At 39.0% G+C, this 18,192-nt stretch overlaps 2 protein-coding genes across 9 annotated transcripts in view; both read right to left on the bottom strand.

Annotated features, from left to right (window-relative positions):
- Positions 1 to 12,358, bottom strand: part of epc1b (enhancer of polycomb homolog 1 (Drosophila) b) — a 63,519-nt gene extending 51,161 nt beyond the window's left edge. The window contains exons 1-3 of one of the 7 annotated variants that reach the window (XM_057856748.1): positions 12,172 to 12,358; positions 11,011 to 11,093; positions 10,818 to 10,920 (exon numbers count right to left, since the gene is read on the bottom strand). Coding sequence is in view for 1 of the 7 variants with exons in the window: in XM_057856744.1 (XP_057712727.1) it covers positions 6,626 to 6,778 (153 nt within the window). In the remaining 6 variants the exon portion in view is untranslated. Of the gene's footprint in view, positions 1 to 6,625; positions 7,198 to 10,817; positions 12,103 to 12,171 lie in introns of those variants that run through there. The other 6 variants (XM_057856749.1, XM_057856750.1, XM_057856747.1 and 3 more) reach the window with 6 other exon arrangements.
- A 696-nt stretch (positions 12,359 to 13,054) lies between these two features.
- LOC130929712 (integrin beta-1-like) overlaps positions 13,055 to 18,192 on the bottom strand; it is a 29,476-nt gene continuing 24,338 nt past the window's right edge. For both annotated transcript variants that reach the window (XM_057857122.1, XM_057857121.1), the window contains 5 exons: positions 17,731 to 17,969; positions 17,374 to 17,596; positions 15,955 to 16,187; positions 15,135 to 15,301; positions 13,055 to 14,292 (listed from right to left, as the gene is read on the bottom strand). In XM_057857122.1, the coding sequence (XP_057713105.1) occupies positions 14,227 to 14,292; positions 15,135 to 15,301; positions 15,955 to 16,187; positions 17,374 to 17,596; positions 17,731 to 17,969 (928 nt within the window). In that variant the 3' untranslated portion in view covers positions 13,055 to 14,226. The remainder of the gene's footprint in view (positions 14,293 to 15,134; positions 15,302 to 15,954; positions 16,188 to 17,373; positions 17,597 to 17,730; positions 17,970 to 18,192) is intronic.

Below are 18,192 nucleotides of genomic sequence, written 5' to 3'. Positions count from 1 at the left end.
CTATTAAATTGTTTTGTTGCTTCTACACTAGTCGAAAAGTCGCAAATAAAATGAGTGGTCGGCATGGAAATTAGTTGACATTCCCACCCCTACCTGCAACCAAGGATATTTGCTGTCACGTTTTAGCAGGCTGAGTGATATGGCCTTAAGTACGTATCATGGTAAATTGAGCATCTTTACCTCGATTAGGCCTGTCGCGACAACAAATTTTAGTGTGCGATAATTTATATCAAATTATTGCGATATGCGATATTATTGCGCCCCCCACATTTTTTTAAAACCAATTTACAACACAGTGAGAATACATTATATATTAATAGATCAAGTACACCCATTTAAACGCGATAAGAAATCACAACTAAAAACAATAGACCATGCCTCCTAAGTAAAAGACAACAATATTAATATCGCACAGAAACAGAATAAAATGTGTTTTTCAAGAAAAAAAAATACAACTGCAGTTAATAACTTAAGCATTTAGGCAAATGAAAACTTTTTCCCTCATAGCTTCTGCAATGGTGCTGCATAGGGATGCAACGATACAGTTTCGATACGGGGGACACGATTTTCGATCTGATTCAATACATTTAATGCTCTGAAAAAAAAAAAATAGTATTTTTTGTTTCGGGTTTTTTTTTTTTTTTTTTTTTTTTTTTTTTTATTGTCATCATATAAACATGCATTTTAGTGCACAATATCTATGTGCTTATTTTTTTACTGATCGGAAGACATTTAGTATAAAAGTGCTGAGAACAATCTTTACTGTTTGTAAAGTGAGGCGGGGCACACTGTTGATTGCTACAGCTCTCTTAGCAGCTAGGTTTACTACATGAGCAAGACATCCTATTTGTGGTCCGAATCCATCTGTGTCATGTACTGAATTAACAATATTTGCAGCATTATCTATTGTCACTAGTATTGATTGATTTGGCCTGCTTAACTTCCATTCCGTCATGGTGGTTTTTAATTCATCGATGTAGTATATGGACTTCGTGTCCCATAATCACTCTGGGCTCACGTAGCCAATGGCATGGGACTTAGCACATCTACTTTGCCATTTCATGATATCTAGTGTGTGCGCGCATTAAAAAAGTTAACAAACACCACAGAAGTCACGCCTGCTCATTACTGCACAACACCAGCATATGACAATCGACTTTCATAAACAGGGCGAGTTTGAAGCACAGCGCTCTTAATTTGCCACTCAAATATCCGGTGTTGTGCCGAAAAATAGCCGCCCCGCGTGAAATGTCACCCCTGACGGAAGCGCCCACACGTCAACAACACCGGCACGCCAGAGATGGTCCGCAGTCATTCAGGAGCACTGACACGGCCAGCATACGTTGAACAATAGGATATAATGGAAATGATTGGCTCCGGCGCTATTTTTTGCCTGACCTAGAACGAAGAAGCATTTTGCGCAGTTGCTAACAAGGAATCCGAACTTTTAACAGCATGTCAGCCGCACGCACGTGCACGCGAGGCGATAAATCGCAGCGGAAAAGTTACCACCTTCATTTTTATTTATCGTGCGATAAATGGAATTATTGCATATTGTGACAGGCTTAACCTCGATATTGATAAATGGAATTATTGCATATTGTGACAGGCTTAACCTCGATATTGATAAATTTGCCCAAGCGGACTGTTATATAATTTGAAAATCTGAATCAATGCATGAAATACAACTGTTTCTCGTTGAATTACCGGCTTTCAATTTAACATATTTAACAATTGTACATACCTCTAAACATTAAGTATATAAAAATTTCTTGTAAACAATAAGAATTCAAGTATGAACATTTATAATAGCTTGTATGACTTGAACAATGTACAACATTATAAAAATCAATACGACGACTGTGCAAACGCGTCATTGCAACACAAATGCCATACAGCTTGAACAGTACACTTCAAACTTATTATTAATGGCTGCTGTGACATAATTACTCAACAAAAGTGTTTAGTTCAAGGTTTCGTTTTTTTTTTTTTTTTTTTTTTTAAACCAGTGTATTTTTTAATACACGCACGCACACATGCACCCCTCCACACAGACACACACATTAAAGCTATATTGCCCTTATGCCAATGAAACATTTAAGATTTTATGGTGGCAGTAATGACACAGAATAAAGCGAGAACATACAGGAAAAATAGCTGTGGCCAGTAAACGGTCACTGTTGGATTAGAATTTATGCTGAATGTTTTACCTTGCCTGGCTCTGCCAGACTATTCTCCCTGTATTTTTCAAACACAGAGAAATAGTCTGGGAACCATCCCATTAACGGCCTTTTTGAGCAGGTACAAAATCAATTGACAAATCAGATTCGTTTATTTGCGTGACGTGTTCTTCACGAACAACGTCACTCTTGCGCGCCGAAAGTCGTCTCCACAACACAGATGGTCAACGGGATAACCGAGAACATGTTCCAATCCGTGGTAAATTCTGTTTTAAATTACCAAAAACACAGCGACACGATTCATTGACAATAGTCTGTCTCGCGCTAGCCATGTTGAATAATCTCCGCTCTCTTCGTATGTTTACTTCTGCGCGCAAGTCCCTCGTCCTTCCGTCGTCAGTTAATAACGTCACGCCTGCCCGTCGCTGATTGGTCCACTCCGCTGTCTGTTTGCTGTGGCTTGCTCCGCCCTGGAAATTGTATCCGTGGGAATGGTGGCCAGACTCAATAGCTGGAACAGCGTTGAGTCTGGTGTACCAGGCAATGTTTTACCATCATAAAAGATAATCACACACACATACACCCCCCCCCCCCCCACACAGATACAAAATAACGCGACATACTAATTGCTTGATGCAGTCCGTGCACAATCCACACATTAAGTTCAGCCTTTTCGACAACGTTAGAGCCCCTATCCGACTCCACCACGTTCATTTGTAGCCGCTGTTAGCCGCTAAAGCACAAACTCCTGAGATCGTGAGAATCAGGGAGGAAAGCGGGTGAGAGCCCGTCTGGAGGCCGCCAAGAGTCTACTTAATGTCGGGTGAAAGGTTGGCGAAACTCCCTTAAGCCCGACTCCATCACGTTTTCTTGTAGCGTTAGCCGCTAACATTAGCCTACCGGGCTTATGTTTGAGTTCCTGAAACCACGTGACTTCCTACGCAAGCACACACCCCTTTCTTAAAGGGGACTGAACCTAGCCGAACAACAACGAGTCAAAACAGGATGAAAAAACTATTTTCTTGTTTTATCAAATTACCAAATTTACCGATATGGTCAAAATTACGTCGATGATCATTTAGAATTTCGGTAACGGTAAATTTTTGGTGTAGCGCCTGGCTCTAAGAGGTCGCTGTTAAAAAAAAAAAAAAAAAAAAGATTCAGGATATGGCGAGTTAGAGCTTCCCTGTACTTAATGATCGTTTTTAGCCCAGTCCTGTTATATTATATTTACTGCAATTTTCTGCCACACATTGCCGTTCTGTAAAAAAAAGGCCTAGACCACACCAGTCCTTGGTGGAGGGAAAAAAAAAGGTTGGGGACCAGTGGTCCAGATTTAAAAAAAAAAAAAAAAAAAATGTAATCTGCATATTGAGTGTACAATATACGGTACATGGCCTTATTATTTTTATATGACAGTTCGTCAGTCATCCATGTGCCAACACAAGCAACCTGTCAATTCCAAAAAGTGTCAGCTGTGAAAGACTCACTTTGCCAAAAGTGACATGTTCCAAATTCCAGCTCAGTCAAGGTCAGTGGTTGTGAGAGTCTCAGACGCCTGTGGGTCACCAACAGGACCACAGACAACAGAGTTATCATTCCAGCCAAGCGTAAACGCCATAAAAGACAACGTGGCCATCCAAAAACAAACACCGGACACGTGCTATATCCACTGTCACTCTCACAGCTCCATGCTGAGGCCAAAAATACAACAGCATACATATTATACAGGACCAAACTTTAGCATGCAGCACACATTTTACACCTAACAGTTTTGAGCTACACTATTGCTTTGTATAAATATAGAGCTAGCCAGCATTAACTATAAAACAAAAAGGCAAAAAATATTGAAGGGTAAACTATGTTAAAGTGCCATTGATGGCAGTAGAAATCTAATCCATGTGAACTTAGAGGGTCGACAGTCCAGAACTCAAAAAGGCACAATGTCAAAGAAAAAAAAATCATTCCCACTGATGTTTTTACACAATGACTCACTAGTTTTTCCCAGGAGTTGCATTTTGTAGTTCATTTTGAACTTTGAAACAAAAAGAAAGTGAACAATTTGAGTGCCAATCTCTTCAGAAGTGAACAAGCCATACTAATGCAATATACCTCAGCCAACAAAACAAATGAGCAGAGCAAAGACATAGACAACGCACGGCGAAATCGCAACTGTACTCTTTGGGCGACCAAATGAAAAAAGGCTTAATGTCTTATATGAACCTCAATATAATATTCTTGTTATGTAATGCAAATCTCCAGCTGAGTAAGCAGACATTCAAGTAAGTGACAGCATCAACATCACCCCCCCGTCACCTCAAGCTGCCTTCATTTCCCCCTCGGCGTCTCCTGGATGCCACGTGCCTGCCTGCCGGTCTGCAGACCTGCTGTGCCATCTGACACACTGAACCCCTGACACCGAGCGAGCAGGCAGGCTGGCGGCGAGGGGGGGGGGGAAGCCAATAGCAAGTAGTAGTAGAAATAGGACCTGCACAGTGGCATGACACTTGTGAGTCAGCTGCACATTCAGCATCCTTCAATAGATGTGAAGGAAGACAATCAAAAGTACACTCCTGAAATGCAAATTTGAATGATGATACAAGACCCCCACTGGGACAAACTAGCAGTTTACAGCCAACAATTACTCCTAAAACACACACACAAACAAATGCCAGTTTTAAAAGTGGACCTGGAAACACTAAAAATATGAAAAGACATTTTTAAATTATTGAATCAAGTGTCTATAATAGTTGAACACCAAAATGATACCAGAAAGTAAAACTACAGAGCTTATATGAAATACGGCATCATAATTAACCTGCTGACATCTATGTAATGTAAATAACCCAATTATAATTAATGCCAAAATAATGAATAGTGTTCACTTCATAAGTCAATACGCCACGGAAATTGAACAAAATACAAGATAAATGGTAATCAATTTAACTTGTCATATGTGACTAGAATATGTCACAGAAACTCCTTATGAAACATACGAGACCAGAATACACTTTCAAAAGGTAAAAGTTCAAATGTGATAAAACGTGGTAAATTCCACGTCATATTTCATTGCCAAAAAAAAAAATTCATAGGTTTGTAGTTTTATACATTTATTATTAAAGTATATCGGTTAAACAGTGAAAATTAGAGGAAATCTTTGCATCTAGATTTACAGTGTGCACCCCTGAATCTTCTGCTTACGCCCCTAGCATTTTCAGTTAAGGGCCACTGTGCTCCTCGTAAAAAAAAGTGTTAGTCGAGAGACGTGCATTACTGTAAAACATGGGCAACATCCTTGCATATTGCTATAAACTATTCAAAACGCACATGACTGCTTAATTAACTTCTCATAATATTTTGTTTGTTTTTGTTAGTCTCATAAGACTATATGTAACCTAAAGAACAATAATTGTAACCTAGCACCACCATGCTCGTCACACTGATATAATTTGATCCAAATAAAAGACTACTGTGGCGTACAGTGGTCTTTTGGTCAAAGATTTTTAAACTCTTCAACCAAATGGTGAAAAGTTTCAGAACTTATGACCGCAGGTGTATAGTACAAAACAAAGTGACCAAAATTAGGACAGTGGTCATGCTGCTAAAAAGTTGACAAAAACTTAAGTTTGACACAGCAGACAATGCCTAAATAGTGACCTGCAGCTCAATTCTCTTTACCAAAATACATATTAGTGTTAAATCATAACTTCTCTCCCAATGCAAACTTAAAAGGTGCAAACAACAACGTATGAGTACATTATTAACTAATTGTTTTCCATTGACATTTGAAATTAAAATTCATAGCAGAAGGATGAGAAGAGCCATGATTGGAGTCCATCATTCTCAATAACAATTGAAAGAGCTAAACTTGGTGACAGTAACTTGTCTTGCAAGTGTAAATATATCCAACATGTATTCTGAAACTTCATGATCGCTCTTGCACTGGAGCTCCCAAACCTGTAAATTGAACTCAAAATGACAACAAACAAAAATTACACAGCCGGTGTGAGCATGTTGCGTGCTAAAAAAAAAATGCAGTAGCTAGCTGCCATCCATCTGTGCAGTGTTGACATTCCCCTCGGGCGCCCTCTGCCGCCCCCCCGTCGCTACTACGCCAACACAAGGCCCAGACACAAAATGTCCGCCGTGCCGAAGTCACATGATCCCTTTGTACTCGGAAAACGGTTACACGCTCAAATCTCCACCGGAAAGCGGACAAATGTTTCCAAAATAGTTACGGCTCATTCCCAACATGCCAAAAATCTAAATCAAACGCCGAATGAACGCCTTTTAGGGCCAGAATTCGTCGTGTTTCTGTCGGTGAAAAAAACAGGCGGCCATTTTGTGACGGCTTGCGCAGAACATAAAAGAAAGCGACTGTGATGTGACAAAACAAGCTAAATTCACATTTTCAAAATGGAATGATGGAATAAAAGAAAGCATACCGATTCCTCCTCCTTCTCCATGCCAGTCGGCATCTGCGGCACGGCCCGGTTAATAGACGCATACTCGTGCAAGTCGGGTAAATCCTCACAACGGAAGACGGGCAGCGGCTTGGTGGCGTCCAGCGCCCGCGCCCGAAACGACAATTTACTCATTTTTCTTCCTTTTTAGGTTCACCCTCTCACAGATAATGTCTATCCGAGCTCCTAAGGTTCACCGCGGTGACGAGTGAAGCTTTCATGGATGATTCTGGGGCGGCTAACTCTGACGTTTTTTTTTTTTTTTTTTTTTTTTTTGTAAGCTTGTCAAGCGCTAGGTTAGGGCGTCGCCAGCCCGGAGCCGCGGAGTGGAGTGGTGGGGGTGGGGGGATGGAGGCCCGGATGTCGGTCGCTGTGTCTTGGCCTGCTTTTTCCCGGCGCTCCGCTTCCCCTCCGCTTTGGCGGCTCAGTGCGCCATGGGCAACATGGCGGACATTTAAAAGTGTTTTGGCGTGTTTTGCTCGGCTCAGTCCAACCCTCCTACCCTCCAACCCCTCACTACCCTGCTTGCTTCCCTACCCCCCACCCCCTCTTCGTTCTCCTCCTCCCTCCACACCCCCACCAAACCCGCCCAGCTAGCCCGGCGACCATTCCCACGCGGCTCCGAGCGCGTGCGCGTTGCGTTCACGGGAAGTAAGTTCGTGGAAGGGCATGAAAGTGTAAAATATAGCCTATTTCTGATGTATGTGTGGAATAAGTGAGTATTTGTGCCTCAACTCATTGGCTGGTGTTGACAGTAGGGGTGTGACAAAATATCGAAATGGTGATATATCGTGATACTTTGTATCCCAAAAGGTTATCGATATGCTCCTGCCAATAATCGAGATACGACGGAAAACACAGAAAAACTGAAAAAAAAAAAAAAAAAAAAAAAAAGCAGTTTCTGCTCTTGTACCCCTCTTTAAAATAAACTGCTGTATTTTAAGCCAAAAGAACTGTTGTGTTTGATAGAACAATATGTATATATGCTGCTATAGCAGAGTCATTGCGCATGAAGCACCAGAGCTATTTTTGATTTGTCCATTTTACCCTGGAAACCCATTGTACAGACGTCACACAAGCACTTTTGTTTCAACCCAGCTATAAAAGTATTTATTAATCAAAATGTCTGTCATTTTTAGCTCAGAATCGTTAACTGATGTCTAATATTTTGTTTAAAAAAAAAAAAAAAAGACTAAACTATTCACTGGCATATTTTGAACTTTTAAACAAATTACGTCACAATGAAAAAAAAAAAGGTGTCTGTAAATAAGTCACAGATATCTACCTCATAACTATCGCTTACTTGTATTTTTTTTTTTGTTACTGTCGCATTTTCCCCGATTGGTTAGAATAAGATAATACGGTAATCGATCCAAACATAGAACAATTTGAAAATAAAAAATAACATTTAAAAGGGTAAATATATGGGGGGAAAAACCATCTCCACCGCTCCTTGATGTCTGCGCTTTCTGCATCACAACCCTTGTTATATTACTATGTTTCACCTATAAAATCCCCAAAAATCCAGCTGTGGCCATTCAAATCTGTGTCTTGACACTCGGTGATACATGCTATATGGAGTTTTTTTTTTTTTTTATAGAAACAAGGTAGGTACGTGATAATATCTTGTCAAAATCATGGCGTATTTAATTATGCTTTCTCATGCTCTCACCTCCAGTTAGGGTTTCGCTGTATATATATATATATTTTTAAATGCCCTCCTGTTCAAAAAATTTCCTCTCCCAGAAAATTGAGATTTTAAGCTTTCCAATGATGTATCACACATGCATATCTGCCAATTTTTGCCAAACTGGGGGTCTCAGAGCAGAACTGCAAGTCACCTGAGTGTTTTCCGCCATACCGTTTTAAAAAGGGGTCAATGTTTACTAAAAAATCTTCCACCATAATAGTGTCTCAGTTAACTCGGTGCTCGACTCCAATCCATTTAGACTGGGAACGTTCGTTCATTTAACACCAGAGCATTCGCAGTCATTCTGTCCGATTTTGGGGGCATTTACAGGTCACTTGATGTTCATTTACAGGTCATTTACAGTTGAATTTCAGTCCTTGCCTATTCATTTGGGTGATTCCCAGGTCACTTCCTGTTCTCTAACTTAAAATAAATAGGAAGTGACCCATAAAATACCCCAAAATCAACAGGAAGTAACTAAAAATCAACAGGTAAATGACCTCAAATGGCCCAAATTTACCTCATTGCCTGGCATTGGCTGCCACTGACGGCGATAGACGTTCAATCCGTTTGAAGTGGGAGGGATGGCAGCAAATGATTAGTTCATTCGCTGCCATCCCTCCCAGTTCAAATGGATTGGACGTCTACTAGTGATAAACTCATTCCAATTCAGAGCAGAAGGTTGTTTTTCTGTTTATTAGTTGTTTGTTGAATAGACCAATGTTTCGATAATCGTTGTATTGCCATATCATCGTTATCGTGAGCTTTGTATCGCAAATCGTACCGTGAGGTAACAAGACGTTTCGCACTCCTAATTAACAATGACAAATGAACCAGAGTTGCTTAAAAAAATGAACTGTTTTGACACCGACTACACTGGAGCTGAAACTAGGAAAACAGGTCAACAGCCTTCCAACTGTTGTGACGACCTTAATAAGTTTTCATAAATGAATTGGCTACCATTGACGGCGATAGACGTCCAATCCATTTGGACTGGGAGGGGAACGACCGATTGCTGCCATACCCTCACAAACCTGATAATTCAATGCCAACCATCCCAGTTCAAATGTATTTGATATTAATTGCTGTCAATGGCAGTGAATGAGTTAAGAAAAATACACAATCAACAGTCATGACACCAATCGCATTGGTGTAACTTAGTGGTTTCTTAACCTTGCTAAAGGTACCGAACCACACAATTTCACATGTGGATTCACCGAACCCTTCGCAATTAGATAATAAAGCAATTGTTCAATATATCTAAGATAGCAAGCTAATAATATAGCAAATTCCCGATCAAAATTCTTTTAATTTTGACAGCATTTTTTATAAACAGGTCAAAATTTGAGATCATGCTGCCCGGATATATGTGGTATTCCCGGATACCAAGGGTAAGTTAACCTTCCACTGAGCAAACCAGTTCCTTCTCCCATCAGATTGAAGATTAGCGGTTAAACGAAATACTGGAGATTAAGCATGTAAATTGGGAGCAAACCAGTCCAAAACCTGGTCTAAAAAGCCACTTTGCCTATATCAGCATACGAAAATAGGGCTTGCATTTGTTTACCTTCGCCGAACCCCTTAGACTTACTCACCGAAACCCAAGGGTTGGATCGAACCCAGGTTAAGAACCACTGGTGTAACTAATTACAAGTGCAAATAGACGAATCCATTTCACAATGACATTAAAAGAAATCAGAAAAGTAGGACAAAGAGATACAATATTTTTTTTTCTTCAAAACAACGTTTTCACAAATCAAGTTACTCAAATTCATGCAGAAACGTATGGTAATATGCATCGTTTCATTTTGACCTAAATGTAAAACTAAAACACTGATAAAATACAAAAATAAAATTACAATTTCAAAAATTTAGAAAAATTATACCACAATAAAATAACACCCAAACTAGCCATTAATTCTCAACTATTGTACAATTGTTAACTAAGGACCCCTGTACTTGTTTTATGTGACTCATGTCACCCACCAGTTGCAAATCACTGATTATACTCTGCAGCCAAACCTCCCTACATCCGTACTATACTGCCATTTTTGAACATTTTCCATCCATCCATATTTTGCACTACTTCTCCTGACAAAAGGTCGCAAGGGTACTGGAGCATATCCCAGCATACTATGGGAAGGAAGTGGGTTACACCCTGAAATGGTTGCCAGCCAAACACGGGGGACAAAAACACATGCAGCCTTTCACATTCACCTACAGACAATTAAGAGTGATCAATTAACCTACGGTGCATGTTTTGAGGATGTAGGAGAATCCCAGAGAACAAGCAAAACCAACACAAGAAGGCCAGCCCGGGTTTGTACCCTTGATTTCCAAACTGAGGCAGACATGCTCACTATTCATACACTGTGAATTCTTCACTATTTCGCCATCTAGTGGACTCAAGCACAAAAACACTGAAAGGTCCTATACAGGCATACAGTATGTAGAAAGTTAATCAACAAGTAAAATTAAACGTACCAGTCATAGAGCAGTCCAGTTTTATCCAGGATCTCGCCAAGGGAATTCCACTTCTCCTTTGGTATAATCCAATAAATCGAATTGGCAGGCACCTAAGAGAACACTATTATAGATGTTTCCATGAGTAACTGATGCTCCCCAAAAATGTTTTCCGCATTGTAAGTAATATTGCAATTATCTTTAAATGGCGTACTGTGGTCAGGTTCCGGCCCAAGTCGTGGTCTCATGCAGACCCATGGTCAACTGCCGTTGAATTGTATTATTGAGTATGTGCATCTGTGTGAAAAATATCCTGACATTGCAGTAAAAGCAAAAATGAGATCCAGATTGTTGTAAAATTGAAAAATAGGCTTGCCAGTGGTTCAGCAATATATGGGCAGGGTAAGGGGCACACCCAAACCTAAATCAAGGTATTTGGAGCCAATGGAATTAAATGCAGACACAAAAGAAGGCTAGCATTATTGCCATACATTTGGTGACAGTACTTTACTATTTAACTGGTGGTTTCCAATCCATTTGAACTGGAAGGGCTGACAGTGATTGATCATATTTCAGATCCAATCTATTTAAACTAGACTACCAGCATTTCACAATTCAAATGGATTAGACGCCTATCAACGTCAATGGATGTCAATGGGTCAAGACGAACGGAAAATCTAAAATTGTGAATACAGTACAGCCATTAGGATTAGTATTTCCTTTGAAAATAAGGAGTTCAGGGCCGTGTAGTTCACAAAGCCACCTCTACTCGCCTGCTAGGCGATTTTGAGCCATACGCCCCTTTAAAAAAACTGCCAGCCAACAATGTTTTCAGCTATGAAACGGAGGACATGAGTTAAAAAAATACACTTGGAGTCGTGAAAATGTGACTGCAACGAGCTAAAAAAAAAAAAACTCAACAACAACCGTGAGGAGCCTAGGAGAAGTTATATTTTTTAACAATCGACCGTCGAGTAACCAAATCACACTACATGACGTTTGCGACCTTCTGTTTTTGTCAGTCATGTGAAGGGAAAAAAAGTCAACTACATGTCGTCGAAACATTGATTTCAACATTTTATGGCCATCTACCGAGCGAAATTTGACAACTTTTTCCCCCATTTGGCTTGCCATCCTATGCTTGAGCAGCTCGGAATTCGATTGCGTTGTAATGAAATCATCAGCAAAAATAACACTTTCGAGACAAGTGTGCGTCTTTTCCCTGATCAAATTAACGGGAAAATACCTACAGGACATGACTTTTAGAAACAGTGACTTTTACTAATCCGAACGGTGGCGAATATCGAGTTTAAAAAAAAAAAAAAAAAAAAAAAAAAAAAAAAGGGATAAGAAAATCGACGTAGCTACTACTAACCCAAAATCACATGAAGGCGACAGCCAAGCTTCTCCTTCATTCTCCTCGCCACTGTCATGCTCAGGGGGAAAGACCTTGGTGGCGTCCACTGGCATCGACAAAAAGTATATTAATCGCGTGAAAGTGTCCATTTCCTTGACGCTGTTGAAGCAGGTTGAAACTAGAGGTGGCCACCAAAAAGTGCTACTGTTGGGGGTTAACAACTTTGCTGTGAGACGCCTTCTGATTGGACCACAGTGGCCACCAATCAGCAAGGAGCGAGTTAGAGGGGGCGGTGACGTCACGCGTCACAGGGCAGAGAACAGAACATGATTGGTCAGGAAGATCTCGAGAAACGGGTTTATTTTTTAAAGTAGTAAACTTTTACTTTTTAGTGGTTGATTTTATGCTATTAAACAATGTCAGCTTTGATCCTTACATTTCCCAGATATTTGTATATTACGTTTAAATCACCCGTGGTCCCATACATAGAAAACTTCACCATAACCAGTTGACCTAAATATAATTCAGTTAAGCTTTTAGCCAAATGTTTCAGTATAAAATTACAATATTATAAGACATGAAAAACAACCATAAGTGGAGTTCCCCAAAAATTTTCCCACCAATAATTTTGAAAATAAAACCCCCCTTTAGCATTAAAACACAACACAGAATATTTTAATATAAAGGAAATGTAAAACAAGCACTTTTTTTTTTATTACATACTGTTAGAACAGTAGCATTTTTTTAATCCAACAACTACAATCGACAACTATGTCACTATTTTGGGGCCTAAAAATGATCTGTTCCTGTCATAACATTTCAAATATAATTTTTTAAAATCATCCAACATTTTAATTTGGATAGTCCCAGTTATGAATAAAACACCAAAGGACAAAAAAAATCAAAAAGATACATTTGAATTTTATTATTCAATAAATAATATCTGAAAAACACAAATTCAATTATGGATGCCGTTTTGTGTTGTTAAAAAAATGATAATCCAAATAAAGGCACTTAAAAAGTGTAATCACGTGAAATCGTATCTCAACAGATGTTTTTCAAAAACAAACATTTCCATGCCTTTATCTTCACAATCCACTTCCTGCTTCACCCTCATTTCCAAGTATAACACACTCTCGTCAATAGTACATCCCCTTAAAATCACCCTTGCAAAGCATTTTTATCTCAGTACCCTGAATTTGATGTGCCCTGATTTACTGATGGTCATTCATCCACAAAAATTATCTCAACAATTTGTATTTATTATTTTTACAGAATATCAAAGAAATGCTTTACTGTGTGATAGTCAAACACAGTGAGCATCAAAAATGGAGAAAAATAAAAAATAAAAAAATGCAAGTAGATATTACATGTTACAACGGAATGAAAGTATACCTTTTTCACAAGATGACAATTTTTCTTAATTTCGCTTGGACACATTTGAAGTGACTAAAGAAATATGCAGGTTACACTCGCAAAATTATATATTAAAAATAAAAAAGCTTGTTATGTGTATATTTGGCAATGTTCCACACCTGAGTTGGCTTTAGAAAGAAAACTAATAACAAGTACTGTACACTGACTGGTGCGTTTTACGTTCAAAATGATTGTTTCCATCAATCAATCTAATGTAGCACCAACCCTGTTCAATGCATATGACTTTTTACACAGAACCCAAACACACTGGACAAAATTCATTACCTCCAGAAGTAACAACATACTGTACACAATACATGCCACTTTGCATAAGTTTTCTAAATCTTTTTCATGTCTTTTTTTTTCTCTATCATTCTGTAAAACACATGTCTTGGCCTTATTCAATAAAGGCACAGTTAGGCTACCAGGTACCAAGTAAAAAAAAAAAAATCTAAATCAGGATCAGTACCACACATTTTGATCAAAACAATGAAATTTTTAACAAACAAGACTGTACACATTGATGCATAGTAAAAAGTGAGCAATAGTGGCACATATATAAGAATGACAACATGATAAACCCCACAGGCTCCCACAAAAAAAGCCCCATTTTTATTTTCCGTACAGTGTTTCCTTGGGAGAGACGAAGACGTTCCATTATTTACCTTCATACTTTGGATTCACCACTGTGGTAACGGCACTTTTGTAGATGGGATTCTCACCCTATGGAGTGTAGAGAGAGAGAGGGGGATATTTAAATATTTGGTAACAATTAAGTAAAATGGACAAAAACGGCAATGTATACAGTCATACAAAGTCATCATTTAATTATTTAAAAAAGGTTTCATGGATGTTAATGTAAAATGTTTCCAATGGAATAAAAGGTATAAATCTTGGTATAAAAACTAATATCATCCACGATTGCCATATCATCATTGACTTTTGATTGTATTACAAAAAACAACAACAATAGGTAATAAAAACAACCCAGATTCCAAACATTTGAGATTAAATCTGATTAAAACTGAATGCAATGATGTGGATGATCCAAATTTCATCATTTAATACAAAATGGAACTTAGATGACAGGTCAAAAGTTTAAGCTTGTAAATTGTTTAATTTTAATGGAAAAGTATATTGATTTTAAATTCCATGGTGTCAACAAGTTGGGATAAGGCCATTTTTACCATTGTGAGGCATCCCCTCTTCTTTTTACAACAGTCCGTAAAGATATGGCAATCGAGAAGACAAGTTTCTCAAATTTAGAAATAAGCATGCTGTCCCATTCTAGTCTAACACAGCCCTCTAATTGTTCAACTGTCTTGGACCTTTTTTGTTGCACATTCATGTTTATAATGCACTAAACGTTTTTTATAGGCAAAGACTGCAGACTGGCCCATGCCACACACATTCATGCCATCATAGCAATGTCATTGAAATACAGTACAAATATCACCGGTAACTGTAAAAAGTGCCATTTTGTGAACGTAAAATATTCTTGTTATTTCATATTAAAAGATACCAATTGTCCCAGTTGCGTTGGAGAATGCGTGCGCGTGACTAACCGTGTCCCACTTGGCGTTCATCTTCTCTTTCTCGAACTTGGCGAACTCGCGGCGGTCGTGGATAATCATGAGCAGTTTGAGGATTAGCAGCAGGGCCAGTCCGATCAAGACAATACCAGCGACCACTCCCGCCACTATCGGAATGATGTCAGGACCCGCCGGACATTCTGGAACGAAAAATATCAAGAAAAAAAGTAAAACTAAAGGCAGCTCTGCAAACATGGAAAGAAATATCAACAAGTTCCTTTCTTTGCTCATTTCTTCTATGATGTCGCTACAGAGGAATGCCAGTGATGGCAGCAGTTAACAAAAATTCCATCATACCATTTCTTACACTTGCAGTAATACGAGGAAAACATTTTTCATACCCTGTTAAGAAATCCATCATATGCTGGTTTCTGTACAAGGAAGGCACGCATTTAAATAGTTGTAACTTCACTCGACTAAAACTTGCTCATCAGAATTTCTTTTAACAGATCTCAAAATATTGAATGAGTAATTCATGATCTTTTAAAAAATATATATATAAATAATTTTTGTTACAATTGTCTATGACTAAAGTCATAATGAGGAAAAAAAGTTTAGAACAAATTGACAGTTTTACCAAATGTCATGAAATGAGCAATTTAGCAAAAATTTTCCATGCATGAGTAAGTCATTTACATCAACTGTGATGATCTTGACAAAACGATATTCAACACTAATCAAATATGTTCAAATGTAGTAATGCTGAACATTAACATTAACATAGATGCATTTCATACTATAGTGACGATTTGGCAAACAACACTTTATGTTTGGGGCACGGCTCATTTAGTACCCAGTGTCTCGACGACGTAGACTTCCTTGGTGTCGTTGCGGATGGCAAAGGTGTAGTAGAACCAGCAGTCGTTTGCGTCCCTCTCCTTGCAATGCGTCAGAGGGAAGCTCTGGTCGGTGGGCTGAGGAAGTTTCTCGCGGTCCTTTACTTTGATCAGCACAAAGTCACTGCAGTCGCGCTCGCACGTGTCCTTCTTCTCACCCGCCTGGAACGCTCGGCACTGGACACACTCCCTAAACCCAGAAAAAAATACACCTGGTGAACCCTTTGGGGATAGCAGACATTATACTTCCCTAAACCCAAAAAAAATACACCTAGTGAACCCTTTGGAGATAGCAGACATTATACTAGGGTAAATACAGCACATTTTCAGAAAATAGTTTTAATTATACACGACAAACCATCAGTATTGCAAGACGAAATCTAATTCACATGACTGAAGTTGGAATTAAATGCAACAGAATCAAGCAACACTTGAATTCTGTCACAAAAAAGGAATAATAAATAATAAAGTCTCTCTCTGCAATAATGTTGTTACTTTGAATTTAACCAAATTGAATATTTAGGGCATTGGAAAGCTCAACATGTTACAATTTTATAGGGCACTCATTTAACTCAATAGCTAGGACTAACAAGGATTGACGACCTATCCATCTTGACTAAGAGGCTTGCTGCCAACCCACGAAGTCAAAATGGATTAGACATCTAGTGCCGTCAATGGCGCTTAAACATGAGCATTCACAGCCAGTCCTCCAAGTTTAAAAGAATTGGACGTCTATCGTTGTCAGTGGTGGGCAATGAGTTAATTATTATGAATATATAAAGAAAAAAAACATTTAGTGTTATTGGGGGCCATAACCATAGGGTATTTCATTTAATTTTGTTTTTACTACCATTTTATTAATTTATAATTGTATTTATTCACAGTATATTAAAAATATATAGAAATATAATAATCTCTAAAATCTATAATAATCTATAAAAGATATTTATAATTGAGACTTGGGATCGACATGTGTGGAAGTCACATTTGGATGAAATGTGATGTCCATGTACAGGTCTTCATGGGGTTAAGTTTTCTTTTTAATGACCGGAAATGGTCAAACATGACAAAAAGAAATACAAGTCTTCTGTATTCTTTGTTAAATATCTTGAAATAATAAATTTACAGTACTGGCAAATACATTCATAATTGCCAAGTTTCAACAAATCATTACATCCCTCTTGAAATGCGCTGTGCAACATTGAAATGAATCGTATTCTCGAATAGAACGAAATCAGAATCCCACTAATCTGAGCGGATTTGAATCGTTCCCCTTTAAAATCAAACCTTCTCGCATCACACACCCAAATCTACACAACAGTGTGTATTTTTTTCACTTTGAACCTAAATTTGAAGATAGCTTGTTTTGTACTGACTTGTGTTCCGCGCAAACACCGGGGCAGGTGGGGCAGATCTCGCACGTAGGTCCCTGGAACTTGGGGTTGGTGCACTTGCAGACGCCACACTCACAGGTTCCTCGCCCATTGCAGATCTGTCCATTCTTGGCCAGGCAGGTGGACGTGTCCAGCGAGCAGTCGCACGCGCTGCCTGTGTAGTTGTCGTCGCACACACACACGCGGCACTCGCAACGACCGTGGCCTAACAAACACATAAATGAAATTTACTCAACATGAATTTACACAGACACACAGTGGTACTTCTGCTTAGATTCCACATGAGTGCCAGAAACTATTCAAGAATAAATACGGAATAGCCAAATGCAGTATATTTACCTCCACAGAGCTTGTTGTTGGAGCGGTCACAATTGAAGTTGTCGCACTCGCAGTATTTTCCGCTGTAGATCTCAGAGGGGATTTCCCTCTTTTTGCACTCGCAGGTTCCGCAGACGCAATCGCCGTTGTTGCTGCAGATGTCGGTGCCGTTGTCCTTGCGACAATTTGCATCCAAATCCTCCGTACGGACCTCATCGGTGCTGCACTCGCACTGACGCCCAATGCGACCCTCGTTGCATCTGATGGGAAAAATATTCTTAAAGGGTATGTAGCGGCAAAGGGGGTGTGCGACATCAATAGAACCGTTATGTGCCATGATAACAAATATTGATAAAGTTAACAAAAAAATCAATCACATTAATGAGCAATTATCGAAAATAGATCGAAAATGACGAACATTTCCGAAAGTGTTCCGGAAACAGCAGAATGGGGCTTGGACGTCACGACAAGTGAATGAAAGTC

Source organism: Corythoichthys intestinalis, chromosome 14 (genome assembly GCF_030265065.1).
Source record: "Corythoichthys intestinalis isolate RoL2023-P3 chromosome 14, ASM3026506v1, whole genome shotgun sequence".
In the NCBI taxonomy this organism is placed as follows: Eukaryota; Metazoa; Chordata; class Actinopteri; order Syngnathiformes; family Syngnathidae; genus Corythoichthys; species Corythoichthys intestinalis.
Note: the sequence above shows the minus strand (reverse complement) of the source record. Positions and strands in the feature narration are given on the sequence as shown.